General features: G+C 52.0%; 1 protein-coding gene across 3 annotated transcripts in view; it reads left to right on the top strand.

The window, feature by feature from the left end:
- Positions 1-24382, top strand: part of CRHR2 (corticotropin releasing hormone receptor 2) — a 52628-nt gene that overhangs the window by 10266 nt on the left and 17980 nt on the right. For 2 of the 3 annotated variants that reach the window (XM_040472330.1, XM_040472332.1), the window contains exon 3: positions 6547-6672. In XM_040472330.1, coding sequence (XP_040328264.1) covers positions 6547-6672 — 126 coding nt within the window. Of the gene's footprint in view, positions 1-6076; positions 6411-6546; positions 6673-24382 lie in introns of those variants that run through there. The other variant, XM_040472331.1, reaches the window with a different exon arrangement.

A 24382-nucleotide genomic window follows, 5' to 3' on the forward strand; every position in this document is an offset into this window, starting at 1 on the left:
GGGGACCGCGGCAGCCACCTGCGGAGCTCAGAAAAGCCTTGGGCTCTCATGGGCTCTGGAGAGCAGTCCCCAAGCCCTGCCCGGTGTCGTGGTGGTCTCAGGTCTGCACCCACGGTAGCAGCAGGGAAGGAGGAGGCCTGGGGAGGGCCCCAGGATCTGAAGTTGCTGGCAAGGCAACAAGGAGGTAAGGGTGCTGCCCAGCAATGGGGCCCAGCCCCACATGCAGCCTGGGTCAGGTGTCCAGGAGAACGGCCCTGTTACCAGCCTGCCTTTCAGTGCAGGGGTCAGACAGACCCAAGTCTGGGTCCCACCTTCTCCACCTAGAAGCAATGGCTGAGTCACCTAAGCCATCTGTATTAGTTTGTGAGGGCTGATGTAACATACCACAGACCGGGTGGCTTAAACAGGGGAAATGTATTTTCTCACAATTCTGGAGGCTAGAAGTCCAAGATCAAGGTGTCAGCAGAGGTGGTTTCTTCTGAGGCCTCTGTCCTTGGCTTGCAGTGGCCATCTCCTCCCTTTTGTCTTCACGTGCTCTTTCTTTTGTGCATGTCTGGGTCCTTGGTTCTTCTTCTTGTTTGTTTTTAAAATTTTGTTTATTTTACTCATTTTTAATTTTGTTAAGTTTATTTATTTATTTGGAGAGAGAGAGAGCACAAGCAGGGTAGGGGCAGAGAGAGAGAGAGAGAGAGGAGAGAACGAATCCCAAGCAGGCTCTGCACTCTGCCACGTGAGGCTCAAACTCACGAACTGTGAGATCATGACTTGAGCTGAAACCAAGTCGGCGTTTAAGCCACTGAGCCACCCAGGCACCTCTCGATTCCTTTTCTTGCAAGGACCCCAGTCACATTTGGATGAGGTCCGACACTGACGACCTGGTCTTAATTTCATTACCTGTCTCCAAATAAGGTCACATTCTGAGTTATTGGGGGTTAGGACTTTAACATATAGATTTGGGGGGGACATAATTCAGCCATTCAGCCCATAAGACCGTCTGAGCCTCAGCTTCCTTGTCTGTTAGGAACAGATCTAAGTCAGGCTCAGAGGCTTACTCTGGAGTTTGAACAAGAGGTCACGGAGACACCCAGCATGCTCCATGAGCCAGGTAATGAAAGACCCCTATTTCAGGGGGTCCCCGACCAGAGCTCTCTGCTGTCAGGAAGGAAACACTGGTTTATCAACAAACCCCCTGCCTTCTCCAGTACATGGCACAGATCCTCACCTTCCCCTGACCCCTGGTGGATACGGGTCTGAGTCTAGTGGGGAGGGGTTCAACTTTTCCAAATAGGCCTCCCCTACGTAACTGATAATATCATTCATCCATTTGTAAATGGGGTACATTACATTAATATAAATTTGGGGGGGGGGGATGTTTTTACAAATCAAAGAACACCACGAGGACTCTATCCCACCATCTGGGAATTTTTATTATTATATCCCCCAGGAGTCTATCGGTCTAGAGAGCCTCATGTTTTTTGACCAAACTGGGATGAGCCTGTGTCCACAATTCTGTAACCTGCTTTTTTGGTCTTATAACTCAGGGTGAGCGCTTTCCCATGTCATGAAATATGCCTCCACCATATCACTGATGATGCTTCCTAGCAGCAGCAGTGGTGGGACTCACCTTCCTTCACTCACCATGCCCTTAGGTTGGGACTCAGACAGATAAGATGCCCTTCAACCTGAGGTTCCCACAGGAAAATGATCTCCTTTCATGATTTCAGTGATCTCCACCGATTGAGAAAATGGACCATGACTAACATAAAGTGCGGACACAAGTAAAACCAATCTGTTCTTTAGACATACGTACATATGATAAAACCGAAAAACTAAGAGCAAGGGAATGATCAATGAAATGTCCAAGAAAATGTTCCCTCCGGGGAAGGAGTATTTAGATAAATATGGAAGTGACTGGCAACGATCTAGTTTTGGATTTGGTGATAGATTCCGTGTGTTTACCACTGTACCCAAACTTCCATAAAAGAAAACATTAAAATAAAATAAATTTGGGCCATGTGTGGGCTAACGATGACAGGTGGTCATAAGTCAAAGGCTATGACCAGTTAAATTGTATGCCTCTGAGGTGCAAATCAAGGAAAACCACACATAACCACAAGAGACTTCAGACAGGCTTTAAATGGATTATTTGTTTTGTTCATCACAGAGGCACCTATTAGGGCATAGACTGTATGGCATATTATTTATTCGGTCTTTAGGCAACATAAGGATCCCAATGGATTCATGGGATTTATTCCCTGGGATTTATTCAGGGAATTTATTCCCTGAAATAAAGCAACTCCCCATTCCAACATGCGTGTACACACACACACACACACACACACACACACACACGCACACACATCAAGGCTGGTCAAATGGGAAAAGAGTCTTGGTCAGGGAGACAAAGCTGCTGCCAAGGCCTAGAGCATTCTGATGGGTGCTGGGGACCAGTCAGTGAACATGGCCAGCCCTGCCCTCAGGGAGCCATGGGTTGATAGAGCAGACAGTAAAAAACTAACAACCTTGGCATGATATAGATCAGCCCCAAGAGATAGAGGCAATGAGGAGGGCCACCCAACCCAGACAAGACCAAGAAGGGGAGAGCCAAGCTGAACATTTGAAGGGCAAGCAGGAGTCAGCTAAGCTAACTGGAGGTTAGGATGCGGTAAGGGCATCCCGGCAGAGGGAACAGCATATTCAAAGGTGTGGGGGTATACAATGGTTCCAGGGAATGACAAGTTGTTCCAAAAAGCATCTCGAGGTTGGCAGGAGGGAGAGCAGGAAGGACAGACAATCTTGAAGAGTGTTCTTTGCACTGCCAAAGAAGCTGGGCTCCATCCTGAGGGCAATGGGGAGCCACTCTGAGGAGGAATGCCATGACCTTAATTGTAGAAAAATCACTTCATCTGCCCAGTGGAAGAAACAGGGAGCCCAGTCTGGCTGCTGCAGAGTTGAAGATGGCCCAGGAGAGGTCGGAGGGAGAAATTCCCTTTGTCCACCTATAAATGAGAATGTGGGACTAGAAAGTGTCTGAGGGCCCTTCCCGATCCCACAGCCTGGCCCATGGTTGGACTTGAAGATATCATCTCCCCTTGGCCACCCTCCTGTGCCAGGATGGCGTAGGATGTGTAGGGGAGAAGCGTCTGCCCTGGGGCCACGATCTTCAGTGCCACCAGACAAGCGTAAGGCACCTTCTGGCCTCTCCCAAGACTCCATGCCCTGAGCAGACCCATGAAAACGCCCAGAAAACCCCACAGCGTTGACCCGGACCTGCCCACTCCTTGTGTATTCCGTCTGACCAGGCATCGCCCCTCAGAGAGGCAGAGACAGACTATCTCCTCAAACCCTGTTTTCCAGCTGACATGTGATGGATGGTGGGATGAATGGGAGGAAGTGGGTGATTCTGTGGAGGCAATGACCGTGAGATGCTGTGCGTGTTTCCAGTGCGCTCTGCCTGCCTATTAGGCTGTGCCCTCTGGAGGACCAGGATGTCTGAAACTGTCCCCTGCCACTGCAGCTGACGTCAGAGGTGGGCCAGGAGCTCCTACCTCACCCCATACTGCTCCTGACACGCAGGTGTCACACTTCCCTGAACTTACCTGCAAGCTGTCTCACCAGCCTGGGGGCACACAACCATCCCAATACCTCTCCCCCAGTGCCCAGCCTGAGAGCCCCTCTCCGTCCCAGGGGCCTCCCCTCTGCCTCTGCTTCCTTAGTTAGCAAAAAGGCCCAGACGTTATTTGCAGTTGGATGTAACCTAATTGAGGAAATTTTTAGCTCTCTACAATTTCTTCCTCATTCACCTATTTTCAAACACTCAAGTGAGCTATAAAAGCCAACTCGTTCCAAAGCTGTTTCCTCTCTGTCACATCTAGGGTAACAAACAATTGTGCTTGTAAAAAGGTCCATGAAGAAATGCCCCTCATCCCGGAAGCCAGGGCACCTTGGGTCCATGGGTCTGTGCTCGGGCCCTGACTGTCCATCAGGATGCAGAACATCTTTTGGCTCTACTGTTAAAATAGTCACTTCCCAGAGGAATCTCTATTACATGTGCTCTCCCAGTGAAGAACGATCCAAGTGTCCCAGGCCATTCTGCTCTGCAGAAAGTTGCACGTGGGGCAAGAAGTCTTGGCCTCTTGTCGCTGGGCACTCCCCACACCCCAAGATAGCTAATTCCCCTGCGTGGTGGCTCTGGTGACAAGCACATTCATAAGCTTGATGTCTCCCTTTCCCCCTGTACTGCGATCCACGTGTGGAGCGCCCTCCTTTGTGCATGAATGAGACTATTTCCCAGTGAAGACGTGGGCGGACCCTGCCTGCCACATTCTGGCCTATGTGGGACCCTGTGGGGTAGGGCTTAGCCCGGGACTGGGGACAGTGCTCTGCCTAGGGTTGGGTTTGAGACTCAGCTCTTAGGCTGGGGTTGGGACTCAACCTATCCTCCCCTGCTCCTGGCAATGGTTGTTATGAACACCAAGGGATCTTTGCCTCTGCAGATGCCCAGAGCTGAGCCAAGGGCTCTAACTGTCCATTCGAGAGGCAGAGGACAGGCTGGCTGGCTGATCTGCACCTTATACTTGCCAATCAGCAAGCCCTGGAGAGAGTCCAGTGCTCATCCCTGGTCTCAGTGCTCTCTGGCTCTGCCGGGGCAGTGACGGAAGCATTAATACGGAGGCTGCTGAAACCGGAGCACATAAAGGCAGCCCAGCCTGCCTCCTCCCCCTCTCTCTGCTTAGGGCATAGTGCTGGTTCAGGGTGCTATTGACCTTCTCTGGCAGCTTTGTCCCCAGAGGAGACCGGCAAGGGGGAGGACAAGACTAGTTCCTCTGAGACCTCCAGCCCAGCTGGGACTGGGTCCCAGCTCTCCCTGCCGTCTAAAGATAGAAACACTCAACACACACTCACATGCACATCTCCCTCCGCCTTTGCATCTCAAAACTCAGAACCAGAGACTCTCAGGGATGGGAGGGGCCTCAGAGAACCTTTCCCTTACGGAGAAACAGCCCCAAAAGGGAGGGCAGGAACTGGAGTAACATGCAGGGAGAATAGAGAGAGGCAAAACCAGAATCCAGCCTGAGCTGACGAGTACCACACCCAGGCCCTGCCTCCTGAGCCAGGATCCCACCCCCCCACCCCTCCGGTCAGCAGGCGTGAGCAGCCGGCCCACCTTGCGCACTCTGACAGTGAAATCAGAACACATTACGGGCAAATTCCATATAAAGGTGTTTAGGTACTATACGCACACACACACGGAAAGTAGTTTCAGGTGGCCCTGCCCAAAGCCAAGAACAGAGAGAGGTTCTCACGTTTCACTTTATTCTCTCTGGAGCCTGGGAGAGTAAGACCAGGGTGTTTGAAGTCCTCCAGATAATTTCAGCCAATTTCTCCCCTGGACTTGCCCATCTCATTAAATGGCAACAATGTCCCCTCCCCAGTCACCCAAGGGGAAGACGTGGTGCTATCCCTGCCTTCCTGGCTCCTGCTGGAACCCGCTCACCCGCCCCTCTCTCCAATCCGTCTTCACCAGAGCAAGCCGTCCTCTGAAATACCGCTCCGTCCCAGCCCCACCGCCTGGGACAAGCGTTCACCCGTTCAGCCCACTAGATCTCGCTAGACTGTTCCGTGGCCTCCCTGCTGCCCTCAAAGCCCCTCCAGTCCACTTCCTTCCCATCGGCCACCAGGGCTCTTCTAGAGCACAGACTTGCACGTGGACTCTCCGCTCTCCCCCGCCTCCCGTCTCCAGTGCCCTGGCTCTAGGAGAGGAAGCTCAAGCGTCAAGCCGCCCAGTCCTGGCTCTTGGTGAGGGATGCCTCGGGGTCTCCCCGGCGCGGGGGCGAGCGCGCTTTGCTGCCCCGTGCAGCCCCGGGGCCTGCGGTCCTCGGACGGGCCATTCCACCACCCCAGGCCCACCTGGTCCATCCCCGCCGCCCTCGTCTGGACGGAGCCCGCGCCTGAAAAGGCGGACTCGGGGCAGGGCCGGGGACCGGGGGGGACTGGTGGCCGGGGGGCTGGAGGCTGGGCCCGGCCGACTGGAGCCATCCGGCCCCGCCCCCTGGCGCCGCCATTGGCCGCGACCGAGCGGGTGGACCGCGGCTCCGCGCGCTCCGCGGCTCCTCTCCGCGAGGGTCCCGACTTGGCAGCGACGGGCGGCAGGGCGCAGCGCTCCGAGGCTGCCCGGCAGGTCGGGGCTGGGCGGGCAGGGGCCGGGACCCGGCGCTCTCGGGACCGCTCACTCTGGCACCCAGTCCCTCGCAGCCACGCCGGGCGCGCACTCACACTCCCTGTCGGCGCGCGGCTCCCGGGGGCGATGGACGCGGCGCTGCTGTACAGCCTGCTGGAGGCCAACTGCAGCCTGGCGCTGGCCGAAGAGCTGCTCTTGGACGGCTGGGGGCTGACCCTGGACCCCGAGGGTAGGCGGAGGCGAGCGGAGCGGGAGGCGCGGGGCTCCTTCCCCGGCGTGCTGAGTGCACCCCAGGCCCCGCGCTCTGAGCGCTCCGCGCCGCCGGCCACCTACCCGAGCCCCTCTCCTCTCTCTCCCGTCTCCAGGTCCCGACTCCTACTGCAACACCACCTTGGACCAGATCGGGACGTGCTGGCCCCGGAGCGCCGCCGGAGCCCTGGTGGAGAGGCCGTGCCCTGAGTACTTCAACGGCGTCAAGTACAACACGACCCGTGAGTTGCCCCCCCCCCCCCCCCCCCACGCCCGATCATCCGCCGCGGGCTCTGCGCCCGCAGCCCAGAAGAGCGGTTTAGGGAGTAGGGACGGCTCCGGACCTAGCGTCGGAGACCTGCTGAGGCGGTGGCAGCGTCGTAACGCTGAGCCCCTTGTAATGTCGGGGGCTCTCCCCCTGGCCCTACCCCACGGTAGCTTCAGACCTCAGTAAGACAGTGATTTGCTCAGAGCCCAGGAAGGGAAGGAGGAAATTCTTCCTCCCTTTTGAGGGCAGGCCTGCCTCTCACAATATATACTCTGAGTGCCTGAAGTTCCCCCTCTTTGTTTAGTCAATGCTATCCACTCCAGGGAGGAGGGGTCTCCTATGCTAGGTTTCCAGACCCCAGGGTGAGTGGGGTGGTCAGACTCTTTCCTGCCAGAGAGGAAGGAGGGCCATGAGGCAGGAAAGACGGAGTGTGTGCTTGTGTTGGGTGGGGACAGAGCACAGGCACTTCTGGGCCAGAGTGTGTGGGTGTGACCTCATCCCTACCTGGATGTCAGAGAGTGGCCCTCTGGGCAGTGAGTCAGGGCTCCTGGGCAGCGTTACTCCTACTGCCCAGGTAATGTGTGGTGTCTGAATCAGGACCACCCCCCATCTTCCAGGGAGAACAGCCTGGGCCCTCCTTCCTCCTGGCAAGTCACTGGCTGGCTTGACACTCTGGGGAAGACGGCAGTGGAAGCTGCTGGAGTCACAGAGCACCCAGGTGGGGTGATGCAGCATGGGCACTGGGAGTGAGGGGACCAGAATCTGTGCCCTGGGGAAGGCCTCACGGGTGCCAAGTGGGAGTGTCTTGTGAGGCTGTGGGACACAGCATCACTGGCCACCCTGACCGGCCTCTCACATCTCCAGCCCCAGCCCACCAGCAGAGAGAGGTCCTTCTCAGACCTTCAGGGAAGCTGGGTTGTTTATCTGAAGCCCCTGAACCTGGAAACGTTGTAGCAACCTCTCTCTGTATGTCTTTGCCTGAACAGTAGCATAGCCCCCCCTGTTACCTCACACTTGGCACATGTGTATGCCCCCCACCCGCTGCCCCCGCCGCCCCGACTTACACACACCTGTCCAGACTCTTAGGGGCTGAGGAGATGGCTAGAGAGCAAGACAGCCTCGCCTGCCTCTGATGCTAAGCAGCACTCCCTGTCTGCCCCAACAGAAGGCTCTGGTGGGCCCAGGGAGGGGCTGCGCTCTGAGGAGCCCATCGGGAGAGGTGCTCCCAAGGAAGCCCGTGGTAGAGGTAGTCGAGCCGCTGAGGAAGATTTCTGCATTATCTAAGGACGTGCTTCCCAGCCGTGATAAAAAAAACAACCTCTCTGGGAGGAAGTGAGTTCCCCGACCCAGGAAGTATGCAAGCGGAAAGAGTGACTTTTATGCTCCTTTCCAGTCCTGAGATTATAAAACTGTACTTTCACATCACAGGATCATAGGATCTCTAGTTCAGACTGGGCCTGAGGCAAAGGGCCAAGTGAGGTGATGAGGCATCTCAACCTCATGGTCTGTGGCCTTAAGGGAGCTCAGGAGTTCCTTAAGCTCCTTAAGGGAGCTGAGGAGTTCCTACCTCAGCCTGGGCTGTCCCCTGCTCTCCCCAGCCAGCCTGGAGCTCCTTGAGGGCAGAGCCTGGGTCTCTTCTTCAGAGCTGAGCATGGTCCTGTGTCAATCCTTTTACTAATCAGCTACTATATGCGAGCCACTGCACTATCATTGACACCCTCTCTCACAATTGCAACAGACAAAGGAATACAGTGATAAATGCCCTGATGGAGCAGAGCAAGGGGACTGTAGGATGGGAGGAAGGGGACAGACAAGGCAGGGAAGACTTCCCAAAGGAGATGCTGGAGCACATACCAGACCACTCATGTCACATCAAGTGAGAGGCTGAAAAACGGTCAGGGCGCCACCGAGGTTGGCAAATGGAGTGCCAATTAGCTCCTGGTACCTAATGAGCAATTTTCCTCATTTGGACCAAAGTGCTGCCCACACTACAGCTGCTGGGGAACAGGAGCATGGGGTGCTGGGAGCATTGCCATTAACCAGAGCGGCCGGCTGAGGTGGGAAGAGCAGGAAGCTAATGGCAATGGAAATGTGATTGATTTCTCCCCTGCCCTGCCCCCTGGACGCTGTTTTCCATTCTCAATGGGATCTTTCCTTTACAAAGGATGCAGGGAGGAAATGAACTCCTATGAGAAGCCTTGAGGAAAAGGAGCAGGGACCTGGTTCCTCTTCCTGCCCAGTTCTGCTATGCTATAGTCAACCCTCCATTGAAGCCTCATTCTTTAGAGGGCTAGCATTCCCAGGGTAAGACAGCAGCTTGGCCTTTAGTCCCCATGAACTTTCTTCCACTCAGCTGAGCACAGAGAGTCTGCCACAAAGCTACCAAGAGTGGATCATTTTCCAGGCACCACCTACCACTGAGAGAGCTTTGCACACGTGATCCCACCGATGCCCACCTCCCGAAGGCCCCCTGAGATATGTACTGCTTTTACGCCCATGTTGCAGACAGGAAAACTGAGGCTTAGAGACACGAAGTGACTTTTCAAAGTTATATAATCCCCTCCTATGCACCGGTGCAGGCAGAGGAATCCGCAGCCCTTGCTCTCTTTGGGGCAGTACTGCCTCCAAAAAAGTTCTTGAGGAGACAGAAAAAGGACTGCTGCTTCTACCCTGGAAGATCTGGGCGGGCTTAGCCCCCTGGGCTGGACTTCTAAGGACCAGTGGGATTTGAGCAGGTGAAAGTGTAACAGGTATTCAGGAGGAGATGGGACCATGCTTTGTGCCTCGGGACTGGCGAGTGTTGTGTGGAGCACAGGTAGGAGGAGACAGAAACAGACAAGAGCAGATGGGTGGATGTTGGTCAGATGATGCAGGGCATTGCAGAGGACTTCACTGTCAGGTGCAGGAGGGAACCTGGGGCAGAGGAGCTCAGCTTTGGGGCACGGAGCCTCTAGAGACAAGAGGAGGGGTTACGAAGCTACTGCAGCTGGCCCAAGTCTAATGGAGGCTGCGGGAGCAGAGGAGGGGATGGGTGCAGGAGACTTTGGGCACTTGTCACGTACAGGACTGGGGTGGGACGGGGACGCGGGGGGAGTCAGGGATGACACCGGGAAAATGCTGAGCATAGTTGGAGACACATAGTCCCTCAGGTGCTGGAGAGACATCTGAGTGCAGGTGTCCATCCAGAATGCAGTCGGCCGGAAGAGGAAAGCCCAGGAGAGCACTTCCTACTAGAAGCAAGGCATTGAGAGTTCTTGGATGTGTGGTTAGCTAACTGCTGCAGGGGGCAATGCAGGAGGCCCATGCAGAGCCTTAATGATTTTCACCCGGAGACTATCTCCAGCTGCAGCAGGACCAAAGGAAGGGATGGGACTTGTCCGTGGTCACACATGCTGTCCCTGCAGAGCCAAGTTAAGGACCCGTGTGTCTGAGTTCCCTCCAGGGTTCTGCCCACCACCCACACTTCCGTGTCCCAGGGTCCACGTGTCTGTGTTGTCGTTTCACCTTTGTTAACTCGTTAATCTTTACATTGACCCTTTGATGAGGTGTAATATTATCCTCATATTACACATGGGGAAACGGAGACACAGAGAAGTTAATTGACTTGATGATAGTCACACAGCTTATAAAAGAGTAAGGATTCCAACTCGGGCTCTGCTGCCTCTCAGAAAGCAACTGTGCCGGTTTAAACAGAGAAGGGATTGCGTAAAAGAATATCAAGGAGCTTGTGGAATCACTGGTTGGGCTGGGGCCCCCAGCCAAGAGCTCAGGGCAGAGCTGGCCCAGTGAGGGAACCTTACTCTCTCTGAGTAAGACCGGCCACCAGATAGGCCACACTCCTGCTACCAACCCCGCCTGTGATGCTTAAGCTTTCTGCAGTGGCCGCAGGGAGGCCTTCTCCGTTTCTGTTTTGTGGACCCCCAGCTCCATAATTCCCTTGGAGCAGGTGCATCTGGTGGGGTGGGGGAATATGGGAGGCTCTAGGTCCCACACTCCAGCTCTGACAACGGGGAAGCCTGGAAGGTGAGAACCTGGCATTTCAGCTCTGTGGCAGGAAGTGGCCTCTGGCCCCCCACAGGTTTCCCGGAGCCCATACAGCATGCAGGTTCAAGTCCTGGGCCACCCAAATTCCATAATGTCCGTACATAGTATAAGCCGGTGCAATTCTAAAACCCTTCCGGGGCCTCAGTCTCCCTGTCTGCAAGGAGAAAGGAAATTGATTAGCCCCAGTGGGTTGGCCAGAAGCAGGCAATATACTCCCTTCCCTCCCACCTCCCACCATCCTGTGCAGAGCCTGAGCCCATGTCTGTGTGTGCATGTCTGTATGTCTCCCTGTCTCTGTTTCTGTTCCTGCCTGTGTGTGGCTCTGTCTTTGTCTGTGGGTATATTTTCTATTTCTTTCTATGTATATGTCTCTGTCTTTCCCGGTTTCTCTCGTTTTCTATCCCTGCTTCCTTCTCTTTCCCTCCTTCCCTCCCTCCCCCTCTCCACCCCCTGCTCAATCCTCTGCCTCTCCCTCCTCCCATCCCTCATTTTATCTGCCTGTTTCTGTGGCCCTTGTAGCTGCAAAGGAGGGTCCTGCTGCCCCCTGGATGGGGTTCATTTTCATTTTCCTCCTGCAGACTTGCTAAACCCAGCACAGCTCAGCCTCAGTCTCCTTGACCTCAGACTCCCTCCATAACCTATTAGGAACTTTTGGGCCCATGTGTACTGAGGCATCTGCCAGGACAAGGGGAAAACAGACACGCCACCTAACCTGACCCCACGGAGAGGACTGTGCGTCCCTACTTCCCAGAACCCCACTCTAGAGACGTGCTGAAACACTGCTTGCGTTGGAAACACATAAACTGTTGGGACCGCCTGCTTCTGTAGAAATCCCCTCTCCAGCCCTGAGGGCATGCGGTGATCAGTGCTGAGCCCGGCCCTCAGAGAACCCCAGGCTGCCTCAAGGCCAGGCTCACACAAGCCAGCAGTCAGGGATTGGAAAGGGGGGCTCGAGCGGTGGGCACTGGAGCATTCCTGGAAAGCTTCCTTGAGGAGGTGGGAGTGCTTCTTGATGGTGGAGATGTCGCACCTATTGGCCCATGAGGCAAGGGTATGAGCCTCAGGGAGGGCTCTAAACCGTCTCCCCTCTGGGTTGAGGAAGTAGAATCCAGAAACTCAGGTCTGCATTCTTAGTCCCCAGGGAGATCTGTTCCCACCCTGACCCCTGAGGCCAGGAGCCTGTTCCCATCCAGGCTTCTCCTCCCCTGCTACTTAAGGGTGGGAAACGACTGGCCCAGAGAGCAAAAGACACTCGCCCAGGGTCTCGCAGAAAGCCAGGGCCCTGAACGGCATCTGCTGGCTGTGAGAGCTCTTGGCATCTGCTCTGGCATTTTTCCACCTCTGCATGCATGGGGCCCGGGTGGCCAAGAAGTGTGCTGGGGGAATCTCCGGTGTTCCCTGCCTGAGGACCCTTCATCTCAGAGAGGACCAAAGGCACAGCCACTCCCGATCTCCTCTCCCTCCCTCCCCAGGACCTCTCCAGCTGCTTACAGGCCCTTTTCCTGCCCAGGCTCACCTCTCATTGGCTTCGTGGGAGTATTGGCCTCTTCTCACTGTAAACAAGGTTTTCAAACGTGCGTAAGACCTGAGCCTGCCTTCCAGGGATTCCCCAGAGAGACTCTTGAAGAGAACTTTTTGATATGTACTCTTAAGTGAAGTCAAGATTGTAAGAGCACATGGGAGGAGGTCGATTCCAAAAGGAAGGGAAAGCAAGCTGGGAAGACTTCACAGAGGAAGTGTTGTTGGATGGGGCCTTGAAAAATTGGGCCAGTGTTGTGCCAGCTGGAAGGGAGAGTGGGAATAGATGGAGAGGAGACGTGGGTGAAGGGAACAGGGTCATGGAGGCTTTGAATGCCAAACCAGGGTGTGGGCCTCGATTCTGCTAGTGGTAGTGCTCCCAGATGCTTGTTCATAGCCCCATGGTGCAGGAACAGAATATTCTGGTGGGACACTGCTTGATTTTCAGGATGTACCTTTGAAATCTAAATCCAGGGTGGTTGAGAACTTTGAGAACCCCCCTCTATGCGCTAAGCAACCACCTGCTGAGTCTGGAACCCCACAGCAAAGCCCCAGCCCCACTGACTCCCAGGGACCATCCTCCCAAAGGCCCCAAGTGCAATCCACCTACCCGAAATCAGGCGCTCCAGAGTCTGGTGGGAAGTTCCTTTCATAGCACCTGCAGGGGTGGAGGCTGGGGTGAAGGAGACCAGGAGGAACCGAGGCCCAGATTCAGGAGGGCAGATCTAAATCCTGGCTATGCCCTGATTCACTGAGTGACAGGGAGGTCCCCCTCATCCAAGTCTCAGTGTCGTCATCTGTGTGACAGGGACAGAAAACATGCTGACCTTGTGAGGCCCTGTCAAAACTGGGGAGATCATGCTGTTTGGGGTTCCTGAGGACAGCTGGAGTGTTGTCAGCAGGAGGAGTAGAGGGGGCGTATGGGGCCCAGACCAAGGGGCAGTTGTATCCTTGGGATCATGTCCTTGAGGGTCCTGTTCATGCCAAGGATGGTTGTCCTCGTTCTGGGGGATGTGGCCTCGGTCATCTCCGAGAGCCACCACAAGTCTGTGGCCCCTGGATGGTGTTGTGGGAGGGAGCATCCACCTACACTCGGAGGCCTGATCCCCAAAGGCCTCTGGAGAGAGGCAGGTCCTTGGCCCTCCAGAGAAATGCCACTGTTGGTAAAGGGAGGACATAGGATTCTGCCAGACAAAGATGTCTTGACTCCACATTACCTCACAGAAACTCAAGTTGAAATCCTGTTCTTTTTAATTTTTTTATTAAAAAAATTTTTTTAATGTTTATTTATTTTTGGGAGAGACAGAGGGTGAGCAGGGGAGGGGCAGAGAGAGAGGGAGACACAGAATCTGAAGCAGGCTCCAGGCTCTGAACTGTCAGCACAGAGCCCGGCGCAGGGCCCGAACTCACAAACCGCGAGATCGTGACCTGAGCTGAAGTCGGACGCTCAACCGACTGAGTCCCCCAGGCGCCCCTGAAGGCCTGTTCTGATTCCGGCCAGGCCACGGCCTGCTTGTCTCCCCTTTGGGCTATACTTTATCCTCTTTGAGGCTTCGTGTCTCTGTATTAGGCGGGGGGTGAGCTTGACAAGCTCTCATGGTCCCCAAACCCTGATGTTCCTCTGTGCCACACAGCAGCCTCTGCCTCAAGGGTCCCCTGCTCGCCTTCTCTTCCCTATTTCCCCCTGCAGGCCACAGACTGGCGTCATGGCGACAAGCCCATTGAGTGTTGCTAGGGAAGTCTACAAGGAGGAAGCCTTGCACAGTAGAGGCGAGAGCAGGGGGTAGGCACCTCCTCCCACTTGCACCCACCCTGGGGAGGGCAGTGACCTCACACTGTGAGCTGCCTTCCAGTCATACCTCTTCCCTGTTTCATGGGCCCAGCGTGGTCTCCATTAAGCTGCTCTGTGCCTCCCTGACTCAGTTTCCACCCCCAGTCTGCTCTAAGTTTAGACACTTAACCGTGCCATGCGTACTCAAGGAGGGAAAGGCATCATTAGTGAAAAGGCCTTTGGAAATAAGGAGCTGAGGGTTTTTCGGAGGTCCAGACAGACAGCTGGGGCCCCAGGTGCAGTGTCCACACGACACTGAAGAAATGTCTCTCGTCCCACATATCCTGAGCAGATGGCCCTGGGGAGGCCCTTCCCAACCTGATGACCGTGTGGACGATGGCAGATTCCCAGTGTCGCAACCCAGGTCATGCTGGTTGAGCTTAGAGGAGCGTCACCACTGCAGCCTCCGCCACCAGCGGGCTGCGATCAGACCAAGACAGGACACGCTGAAGCCAGGCCCCAGAGCAGGCCGGCCCCGGTCAGCCGCAGCAGCATTTCAGCGATGCAAGAGTGTTAACTCGGGGAGAAGCCCTCTGTTTGGGAAGCTCGGGGGAACTCACCGCTGGTGCCATGACCTTGCCTCGCTTCCCGAAAGGGTGTCTTAACTGGAGGCAAGAAAACTGTTTGTCATGCCCCACAGCATCACTGCCTCGTTCAGGCAGTAGAGATTAAGAGATAAGAAAGGTGAGCAAGGTGAAGGGCCACGGTTTCCCAGCAAGGCCCCAAGCCAGACGGGAAGGATATGGCCACGTCTGGAGTAGCCCAACTCCCAGGGAAGGTCAGTAAGGGGACTGAGAATGGGACGTCGGGCATGTCCCGCAGCCATCTCCCGCACTGGGGATCTGGACATGAAGTAGCTAAGACACCGCCGTAGAGGCACAAGTTGCCGCATCTTCTGGAACACAGTTGCTCGGCGACCCCCAATGTGTCATTGTCCCTCTTCGGGCCCCTCCAGACCAAATGAGGGAGAAACTGGCTCCCCCTCTTAAATTCCCAAGAGGGTGCCTGCTGACTCCGTTTCCAGCGTGCTTTCCTGGGAATGGTCGAGGCTTTCTTGCCTAGAATCTGGAGGATGCCTGACGGCAGCTTTGCGATTTTGGACTGCCATTCCTACTCCTCGTGGGGTTGTCCTGACGGTGTCCGCAGCGTTGGCAGTCGTGCTCGGCCCACCTGTGGCATGTGTATGAGACCCGAGATGCCTGCTGCATGTGTGACTGTCTTGCATTTACAAAGTGCAGCTTCCAGAGCCTGGGCCCCCGAGGTGGCCAGCGGTCTTCTCGGCCCACTCCAAGTGAGTCTCTTGTCTTCATCCAGAGTCACATAGACAACAGCACCATCTCGGTCCATCCCGTGCACTCTATTCTATGTAGCTCTTAAGAGAGGGCCGGAGGGGAGGGCAACCTTGGCTTTGCCCCACTAGCTGGGAAAGAGCAATCCTGACCCAGAGTGGCCTGGGAGAAGTGAGTAGTGGAACCCTCGAGGGGCCGGAGCAGCCTTGGAAGCACCTAGAGGAGCTGGGGCTGAAGCCGGGCCTTGAGACAGGGCCTGAATTAGTGTGATCTTCTTGGGCTGGGCCCAGGGACGCAGGGTGAATGCAGGGTGGGAGGGCTGTGTCCCAGGAGCTTTCTAGTGTCTCACACAGGCCTTGGTGGGGAGCGGAGAGTGGTGTCATTCTGCTGTCCGCAGTGCTGAAAGGTCCTGCCGTGCACAGTGACCCCATTCCTTCAGTAAATATTACTTCTGGCCCTTCCCACCTCCCTGCCAGCACCTTCTTGCCCTAACTTCCTGTCATTTTCTTTCCAGATATCCAATGACCATGTTGCGGCCCTTCCACCAGTCCCATTCACTCCCCATGCCCAGCCTGTCTCTGGCACCCACTCCTCCATAACTCCCACCCAAAACGGTCCCTGTAGTCCCTGTCCCCCATGCCTTGTCAGCTAGACTATCAGAGATAGAAATGCCAGTCTACAGAGCACTTGAAAGTGACATAGGGGTGTTTGGGGTTGCCATAATGGCTCCACTGGCATTTAGTGGATTGAAAAGTCCCACACAACAGATACCTGACCTACCTGACATGCCAATAAATAACATCCTTTAGATGATGTACATTACTTCTACTGAGAGGAGAAACCGAGGCCAAGAGGGAAGGGACTTTGCTAAGGTCACTTAGCCACCAGCCAGAGACAAAACCACAGCTAGCATATAAGCCCTCATCTTCTCCCAGCCTGGCTTCTGAACCACGCAGGTGACCGTCTGAACGAGGAACTCTTATCCAAAAGGGGTCGGCATCTGAAAGAGGGAAAGGCTGTTATAATGGGAGCTTTCGGCAGACCAGGGCCACTTTGCAGGAAGAGATCTGGCACGCTGCTGGCAATAGGGACCAGGATTCCCAGGCCACAGAGCCCTGGAAGAGAGGATCTTGCTTGCATCACCCAGACCCTAATGCCCCTGGCAGGCCATGCGGCACACCATCAGCATTGATCTTCGGCAGGGGCGCTTGTGTTGCTGTGGTAACAGGCACCCACCTCGCTTCATCCATCCCTGCGATTCTTGTCTGGCCACCTGCCCTCAGACTTTCCGTGCTCATCCTCCCATAATTCCCAGGTGTAGGGGGCAGGGGACTCCTGTTTTAGTCTCTCCTGTCCAAAGCTGTGCTTGAGGGCACAGTGTCCTCATTAGCCGGCTCCCCTGGAGAACTGGGAACATTTGTCTTCCAGTCCTCTGGTACCTGGTGTCTGTAGCCAGAACCTCATCTCCAGGCACAACTGGGCCCCAAGAGGGCAGCCCCTTTCCACCAGCACATCCCACATCTCAGACCCTGCTTTCCAAGGTTTTGGCACATCTGAGTTTGTTTGATGCTGAAAAGGTGTATTTGATGGCTGATTCCTAAGGGGGGGTCCAGAGACTCCCATATGGTCTCTGCCTACCTACCCCAGGGAGCTTGACTTCAGTAGCAAAGGGAAAAAAAAAAAAAAAAAGAATCAGGTCCAAAAAGATGAAATCCGTAGTGAATTATGGCAAATCGTCTAAAATAGCTTTTTGGTTTTCAAACTATGGGTTATAGCACAATAGTGGATTATGAAGTCAATTTAGTGAGTCATGACCAGCATTTGTACATAAAATAAATAGAACTCAGTAGAACAGAATAGGAAGAGAAGTATTATAGCTGTGGTCAAGATAAATTTTGCTTTGTGAAACGGGACCTACCAATGCAGGGGGTGTGTGTGAGGCGGGGTGGAGGGGTGAATACGGGATTTTAACATAAAATAGATACACTGCTGTGGTTCAAGCACAGTAGAATGTGAAGGCCTATGTTTCCAGAGATGGCAAGACCTAGAGAAGGCTTTTAGAGGGAAAAGAAGAAGTGACTCCTTAAATGCCTAGGGTGTTGGGGAAGCCTTCAGGAGGAGATGGCATTTGAGCTGGGGTAGGTGTTTGTCAGTGAGCCATGGGTGAGAGCAGCAAAGAGTGTGTTTCAAGGGGTGGCTCAGCCTAGATCCGGCTGTGTGCCAGACCTGCAAGGGCAAGTGATAAGTGCCATGTGGAGAGGTGGCGGGAAGGGGGGTGGGTTCCAGAGAAAGAAAACCAGGAGACAGAATTCATAAAACCTGGTACCCCGGGGGAACATTGACGTGAGGGACCAGAATGGTCTCAGATTTGCAGCATCTCTATCCTGACTCCCTCCCACCCTCAAGCCCACCCTGTAGTCAGTGCCATCAAGAGCTATCATACTCGGGAAGGTATTCTTGAGTTCCCGTCTTTGGTTAGCCCCACACTGATCAGCAAGACCAGACTCAGACACCTGAACAACTCGGGCCAGGTAATGAGCCAGGGATGAAGCGTGAGGCTCAGGCTATGAGGACTCTGGGGTGAGGTGGGGGGCGGGTGCGGGGCGGGGCGGGGGGGGGCTTAGGGGAGAGAAATCTGTGATATGGGAGCAATCAAAGAGGACTTCCTGGAAGAAGGGGCTTAGCACTGACCTTCAGGAAAGCTGGATAACATCTATGACACATCCCCGGAAGATAAATGTTCTGCGCTTTAAACCAGGCCTGTTGAGACGGACTCTAAAGGGGTTGTTCATCTTACAAAAGGATCTGTCCTCCCGGGATACCTCTACGTGGGTCCTTTTGACTCACTCCACACTCTGTCCTTTAGTTGAGTAACATCACTAACCCTGTGCATCAAATTCTCTTTTTTTTTATTTATATATGAAATTTATTGTCAAATTGGTTTCCATACAACACCCAGTGCTCATCCCAAAAGGTGCCCTCCTCAATACCCATCACCCACCCTCTCCTCCCTCCCACCGCCCATCAACCCTTAGTTTGTTCTCAGTTCTCAACAGTCTCTTATGCTTTGGCTCTCTCCCACTCTAACCTCTTTTTTTTTTTTTTCCTTCCCCTCCCCCATGGGTTCCTGTTAAGTTTCTCAGGATCCACATAAGAGTGAAACCATATGGTATCTGTCTTTCTCTGTATGTCTTATTTCACTTAGCATCACACTCTCCAGTTCCATCCACGTTGCTACAAAAGGCCATATTTCATTTTTTCTCATTGCCACGTAGTATTCCATTGTGTATATAAACCACAATTTCTTTATCCATTCATCAGTTGATGGACATTTAGGCTCTTTCCATAATTTGGCTATTGTTGAGAGTGCTGCTATGAACATTGGGGTACAAGTGCCCCTATGCATCAGTACTCCTATGTCCCTTGGATAAATTCCTAGCAGTGCTATTGCTGGGTCATAGGGTAGGTCTATTTTTAATTTTCTGAGGAACCTCCACACTGCTTTCCAGAGCGGCTGCACCAATTTGCATTCCCACCAACAGTGCAAGAGGGTTCCCGTTTCTCCACATCCTCTCCAGCATCTGTAGTCTCCTGATTTGTTCATTTTGGCCACTCTGACTGGCGTGAGGTGATACCTGAGTGTGGTTTTGATTTGTATTTCCCTGATAAGGAGCGACGCTGAACATCTTTTCATGTGCCTGTTGGCCATCTGGATGTCTTCTTTAGAGAAGTGTCTATTCATGTTTTCTGCCCTTTTCTTCACTGGGTTATTTGCTTTTCGGGTGTGGAGTTTGGTGAGCTCTTTATAGATTTTTGGATACTAGCCCTTTGTCCGATATGTCATTTGCAAAGATCTTTTCCCATTCCGTTGGTTGCCTTTTCGTTTTGTTGGTTGTTTCCTTTGCTGTGCAGAAGCTTTTTATCTTCATAAGGTCCCAGTAATTCACTTTTGCTTTTAATTCCCTTGCCTTTGGGGATGTGTCAAGTAAGAGATTGCTACGGCTGAGGTCAGAGAGGTCTTTTCCTGCTTTCTCCTCTAGGGTTTTGATGGTTTCCTGTCTCACATTCAGGTCCTTTATCCATTTTGAGTTTATTTTTGTGAATGGTGTGAGAAAGTGGTCTAGTTTCAACCTTCTGCATGTTGCTGTCCAGTTCTCCCAGCACCATTTGTTAAAGAGACTGTCTTTTTTCCATTGGATGTTCTTTCCTGCTTTGTCAAAGATGAGTTGGCCATACGTTTGTGGGTCTAGTTCTGGGGTTTCTATTCTATTCCATTGGTCTCTGTGTCTGTTTTTGTGCCAATACCATGCTGTCTTGATGATGACAGCTTTGTAGTAGAGGCTAAAGTCTGGGATTGTGATGCCTCCTGCTTTGGTCTTCTTCTTCAAAATTACTTTGGCTATTCGGGGCCTTTTGTGGTTCCATATGAATTTTAGGATTGCTTGTTCTAGTTTCGAGAAGAATGCTGGTGCAATTTTGATTGGGATTGCATTGAATGTGTAGATAGCTTTGGGTAGTATTGACATTTTGACAATATTTATTCTTCCAATCCATGAGCAGGGAATGTCTTTCCATTTCTTTAAATCTTCTTCAATTACCTTCATAAGCTTTCTATAGTTTTCAGCATACAGATCCTTTACATCTTTGGTTAGATTTATTCCTAGGTATTTTATGCTTCTTGGTGCAATTGTGAATGGGATCAGTTTCTTTATTTGTCTTTCTGTTGCTTCATTGTTAGTGTATAAGAATGCAACTGATTTCTGTACATTGATTTTGTACCCTGCAACTTTGCTGAATTCATGTATCAGTTCTAGCAGACTTTTGGTGGAGTCTATCGGATTTTCCATGTATAATATCATGTCATCTGCAAAAAGCGAAAGCTTGACTTCATCTTTGCCAATTTGGATGCCTTTGATTTCCTGTTGTTGTCTGATTGCTGATGCTAGAACTTCCAGCACTATGTTAAACAACAGCGGTGAGAGTGGGCATCCCTGTCGTGTTCCTGATCTCAGGGAAAAAGCTCTCAGTTTTTCCCCGTTGAGGATGATGTTAGCTGTGGGCTTTTCATAAATGGCTTTTATGATCTTTAAGTATGTTCCTTCTATCCCGACTTCCTCAAGGGTTTTTATTAAGAAAGGGTGCTGGATTTTGTCAAAGGCCTTTTCTGCATCGATTGACAGGATCATATGGTTTTTCTCTTTTTTTTTGTTAATGTGATGTATCACGTTGATTGATTTGCGAATGTTGAACCAGCCCTGCATCCCAGGAATGAATCCCACTTGATCATGGTGAATAATTCTTTTTATATGCCGTTGAATTCGATTTGCTAGTATCTTATTGAGAATTTTTGCATCCATATTCATCAGGGATATTGGCCTGTAGTTCTCTTTTTTTACTGGGTCTCTGTCTGGTTTAGGAATCAAAGTAATACTGGCTTCATAGAATGAGTCTGGAAGTTTTCCTTCCCTTTCTATTTCTTGGAATAGCTTGAGAAGGATAGGTATTATCTCTGCTTTAAACGTCTGGTAGAACTCCCCTGGGAAGCCATCTGGTCCTGGACTCTTATTTGTTGGGAGATTTTTGATAACCGATTCAATTTCTTCGCTGGTTATGGGTCTGTTCAAGCTTTCTCTTTCCTCCTGATTGAGTTTTGGAAGAGTGTGGGTGTTCAGGAATTTGTCCATTTCTTCCAGGTTGTCCAATTTGTTGGCATATAATTTTTCATAGTATTCCCTGATAATTGTTTGTATCTCTGAGGGATTGGTTGTAATCATTCCATTTTCATTCATGATTTTATCTAGTTGGGTCATCTCCCTTTTCTTTTTGAGAAGCCTGGCTAGAGGTTTGTCAATTTTGTTTATTTTTTCAAAAAACCAACTCTTGGTTTCGTTGATCTGCTCTACAGTTTTTTTAGATTCTATATTGTTTATTTCTGCTCTGATCTTTATTATTTCTCCTCTTCTGCTGGGTTTAGGCTGCCTTTGCTGTTCTGCTTCTATTTCCTTTAGGTGTGCTGTTAGATTTTGTATTTGGGATTTTTCTTGTTTCTTGAGATAGGCCTGGATTGCAATGTATTTTCCTCTCAGGACTGCCTTCGCTGCGTCCCAAAGCGTTTGGATTGTTGTATTTTCATTTTCGTTTGTTTCCATATATTTTTTAATTTCTTCTCTAATTGCCTGGTTGACCCACTCATTCGTTAGTAGGGTGTTCTTTAACCTCCATGCTTTTGGAGGTTTTCCAGACTTTTTTCTGTGGTTGATTTCAAGCTTCATAGCATTGTGGTCTGAAAGTATGCATGGTATGATTTCAATTCTTGTAAACTTATGAAGGGCTGTTTTGTGACCCAGTATATGATCTATCTTGGAGAATGTTCCATGTGCACTCGAGAAGAAAGTATATTCTGTTGCTTTGGGGTGCAGAGTTCTAAATAGATCTGTCAAGTCCATCTGATCCAATGTCTCATTCAGGGCCCTTGTTTCTTTATTGACCGTGTGTCTAGATGATCTATCCATTTCTGTAAGTGGGGTGTTAAAGTCCCCTGCAATTACCACATTCTTATCAATAAGGTTGCTTATGTTTATGAGTAATTGTTTTACATATTTGGGCGCTCCGGTATTCGGCGCATAGACATTTATAATTGTTAGCTCTTCCTGATGGATAGACCCTGTCACTATTATATAATGTCCTTCTTCATCTCTTGTTACAGCCTTTAATTTAAAGTCTAGTTTGTCTGATATAAGTATGGCTACTCCAGCTTTCTTTTGGCTTCCAGTAGCATGATAAATAGTTCTCCATCCCCTCACTCTCAATCTAAAGGTGTCCTCAGGTCTAAAATGAGTCTCTTGTAGACAGCAAATAGATGGGTCTTGTTTTTTTATCCATTCTGATACCCTATGTCTTTTGGTTGGCGCATTTAATCCATTTACATTCAGTGTTATTATAGAAAGATATGGGTTTAGAGTCATTGTGATGTCTGTATGTTTTATGCTTGTAGTGATGTCTCTGGTACTTTGTCTCACAGGGTCCCCCTTAGGATCTCTTGGAGGGCTGGTTTAGTGGTGACAAATTCCTTCAGTTTTTGTTTGTTTGGGAAGACCTTTATCTCTCCTTCTATTCTAAATGACAGACTTGCTGGATAAAGGATTCTCGGCTGCATATTTTTTCTGTCTAGCACACTGAAAATCTCGTGCCAATTCTTTCTGGCCTGCCAAGTTTCAAAAGAGAGGTCAGTCACGAGTCTTATAGGTCTCCCTTTATATGTGAGGGCACGTTTACCCCTTGCTGCTTTCAGAATTTTCTCTTTATCCTTGTATTTTGCCAGTTTCACTATGATATGTCATGCAGAAGATCGATTCAAGTTACGTCTGAAGGGAGTTCTCTGTGCCTCTTGGATTTCAATGCCTTTTTCCTTCCCCAGTTCAGGGAAGTTCTCAGCTATTATTTCTTCAAGTACCCCTTCAGCACCTTTCCCTCTCTCTTCCTCCTCTGGGATACCAATGATGCGTATATTATTTCTTTTTAGTGTATCACTTAGTTCTCTAATTTTCCCCTCATACTCCTGGATTTTTTTATCTCTCTTTTTCTCAGCTTCCTCTTTTTCCATAACTTTATCTTCTAGTTCACCTATTCTCTCCTCTGCCTCTTCAATCCGAGCCATGGTGGTTTCCATTTTGTTATGCATTTCATTTAAAGCGTTTTTCAGCTCCTCGTGACTGTTCCTTAGTCCCTTGATCTCTGTAGCAAGAGATTCTCTGCTGTCAGCTATACTGTTTTCAAGCCCAGCGATTAATTTTATGACTATTATTCTAAATTCACTTTCTGTTATATTATTTAAATCCTTTTTGATCAGCTCATTAGCTGTTGTTATTTCCTGGAGATTCTTCTGAGGGGAATTCTTCCGCTTGGTCATTTTGGATAGTCCCTGGCGTGGTGAGGACCTGCAGGGCACTTCCCCTGTGCTGTGGTGTATAACTGGAGTTGGTGGGCGGAGCCGCAGTCAGACCTGATGTCTGCCCCCAGCCCACCGCTGGGGCCACAGTCAGACTGGTGCGTGCCTTCTCTTCCCCTCTCCTAGGGGCGGGATTCACTGTGGGGTGGGGTGGCCTGTCTGGGCTACTTGCACACTGCCAGGCTTGTGATGCTGGGGATCTGGCGTCTTAGCTGGGGTGGGTAGGCAAGGTGCACGGGGGCAGGAGGGGCAGGCTTAGCTTGCTTCTCCTTAGGTGATCCACTTCAGGAGGGGCCCTGTGGCAGCAGGAGGGAGTCAGATCCGCTGCCGGAGGTTTGGCTCCGCAGAAGCGCAGAGTTGGGTGTTTGCGCGGAGCGAGCAAGTTCCCTGGCAGGAACTGGTTCTCTTTGGGATTTTGGCTGGGGGATGGGCGGGGGGAGATGGCGCTGGCGAGCGCCTTTGTTCCCCACCAAACTGAGCTCTGTCGTCCGGGGGCTCAGCAGCTCTCCTTCCCTTTGTCCTCCAGCCTTCCCGCTTTCTGAGCAGAGCTGTTAACTTATGACCTCCCAGACGCTAAGTCGCGCTTGCTGTCGGAACACAGTCCGTCAGGCCCCTCCGCTTTTTGCAAGCCAGATTCGGGGGCTCTGCTTGGCCGGCGAGCCGCCCCTCCGCCCCGGCTCCCTCCCGCCAGTCCGTGGAGCGCGCACCGCCTCGCCGCCCTTCCTACCCTCTTCCGTGGGCCTCTCGTCTGCGCTTGGCTCCGGCGACTCCGTTCTGCTAATCCTCTGGTGGTTTTCTGGGTTATTTAGGCAGGTGTAGGTGGAATCTAAGTGATCAGCAGGACGTGCGGTGAGCCCAGCGTCCTCCTACGCCGCCATCTTCCCTCTCCATCTCTCCCATCAAATTCTCTTAACACACAACCTTTCTGTAGCAAAACAACCCTGAGGAATGAGAAAACCCAAGGGTGCCAAGAGTGGATGTGGGTGCCCGGGTGAGGGGCGTGGTGTCCTCACGTTGGGGTCAGAACCGCCTTGACTCCCACCAGGGCCAGAGC

Source organism: Herpailurus yagouaroundi, unplaced genomic scaffold, assembly GCF_014898765.1.
Source record: "Herpailurus yagouaroundi ecotype Mexico unplaced genomic scaffold, PumYag 100, whole genome shotgun sequence".
Classification (NCBI taxonomy): domain Eukaryota; kingdom Metazoa; phylum Chordata; class Mammalia; order Carnivora; family Felidae; genus Herpailurus; species Herpailurus yagouaroundi.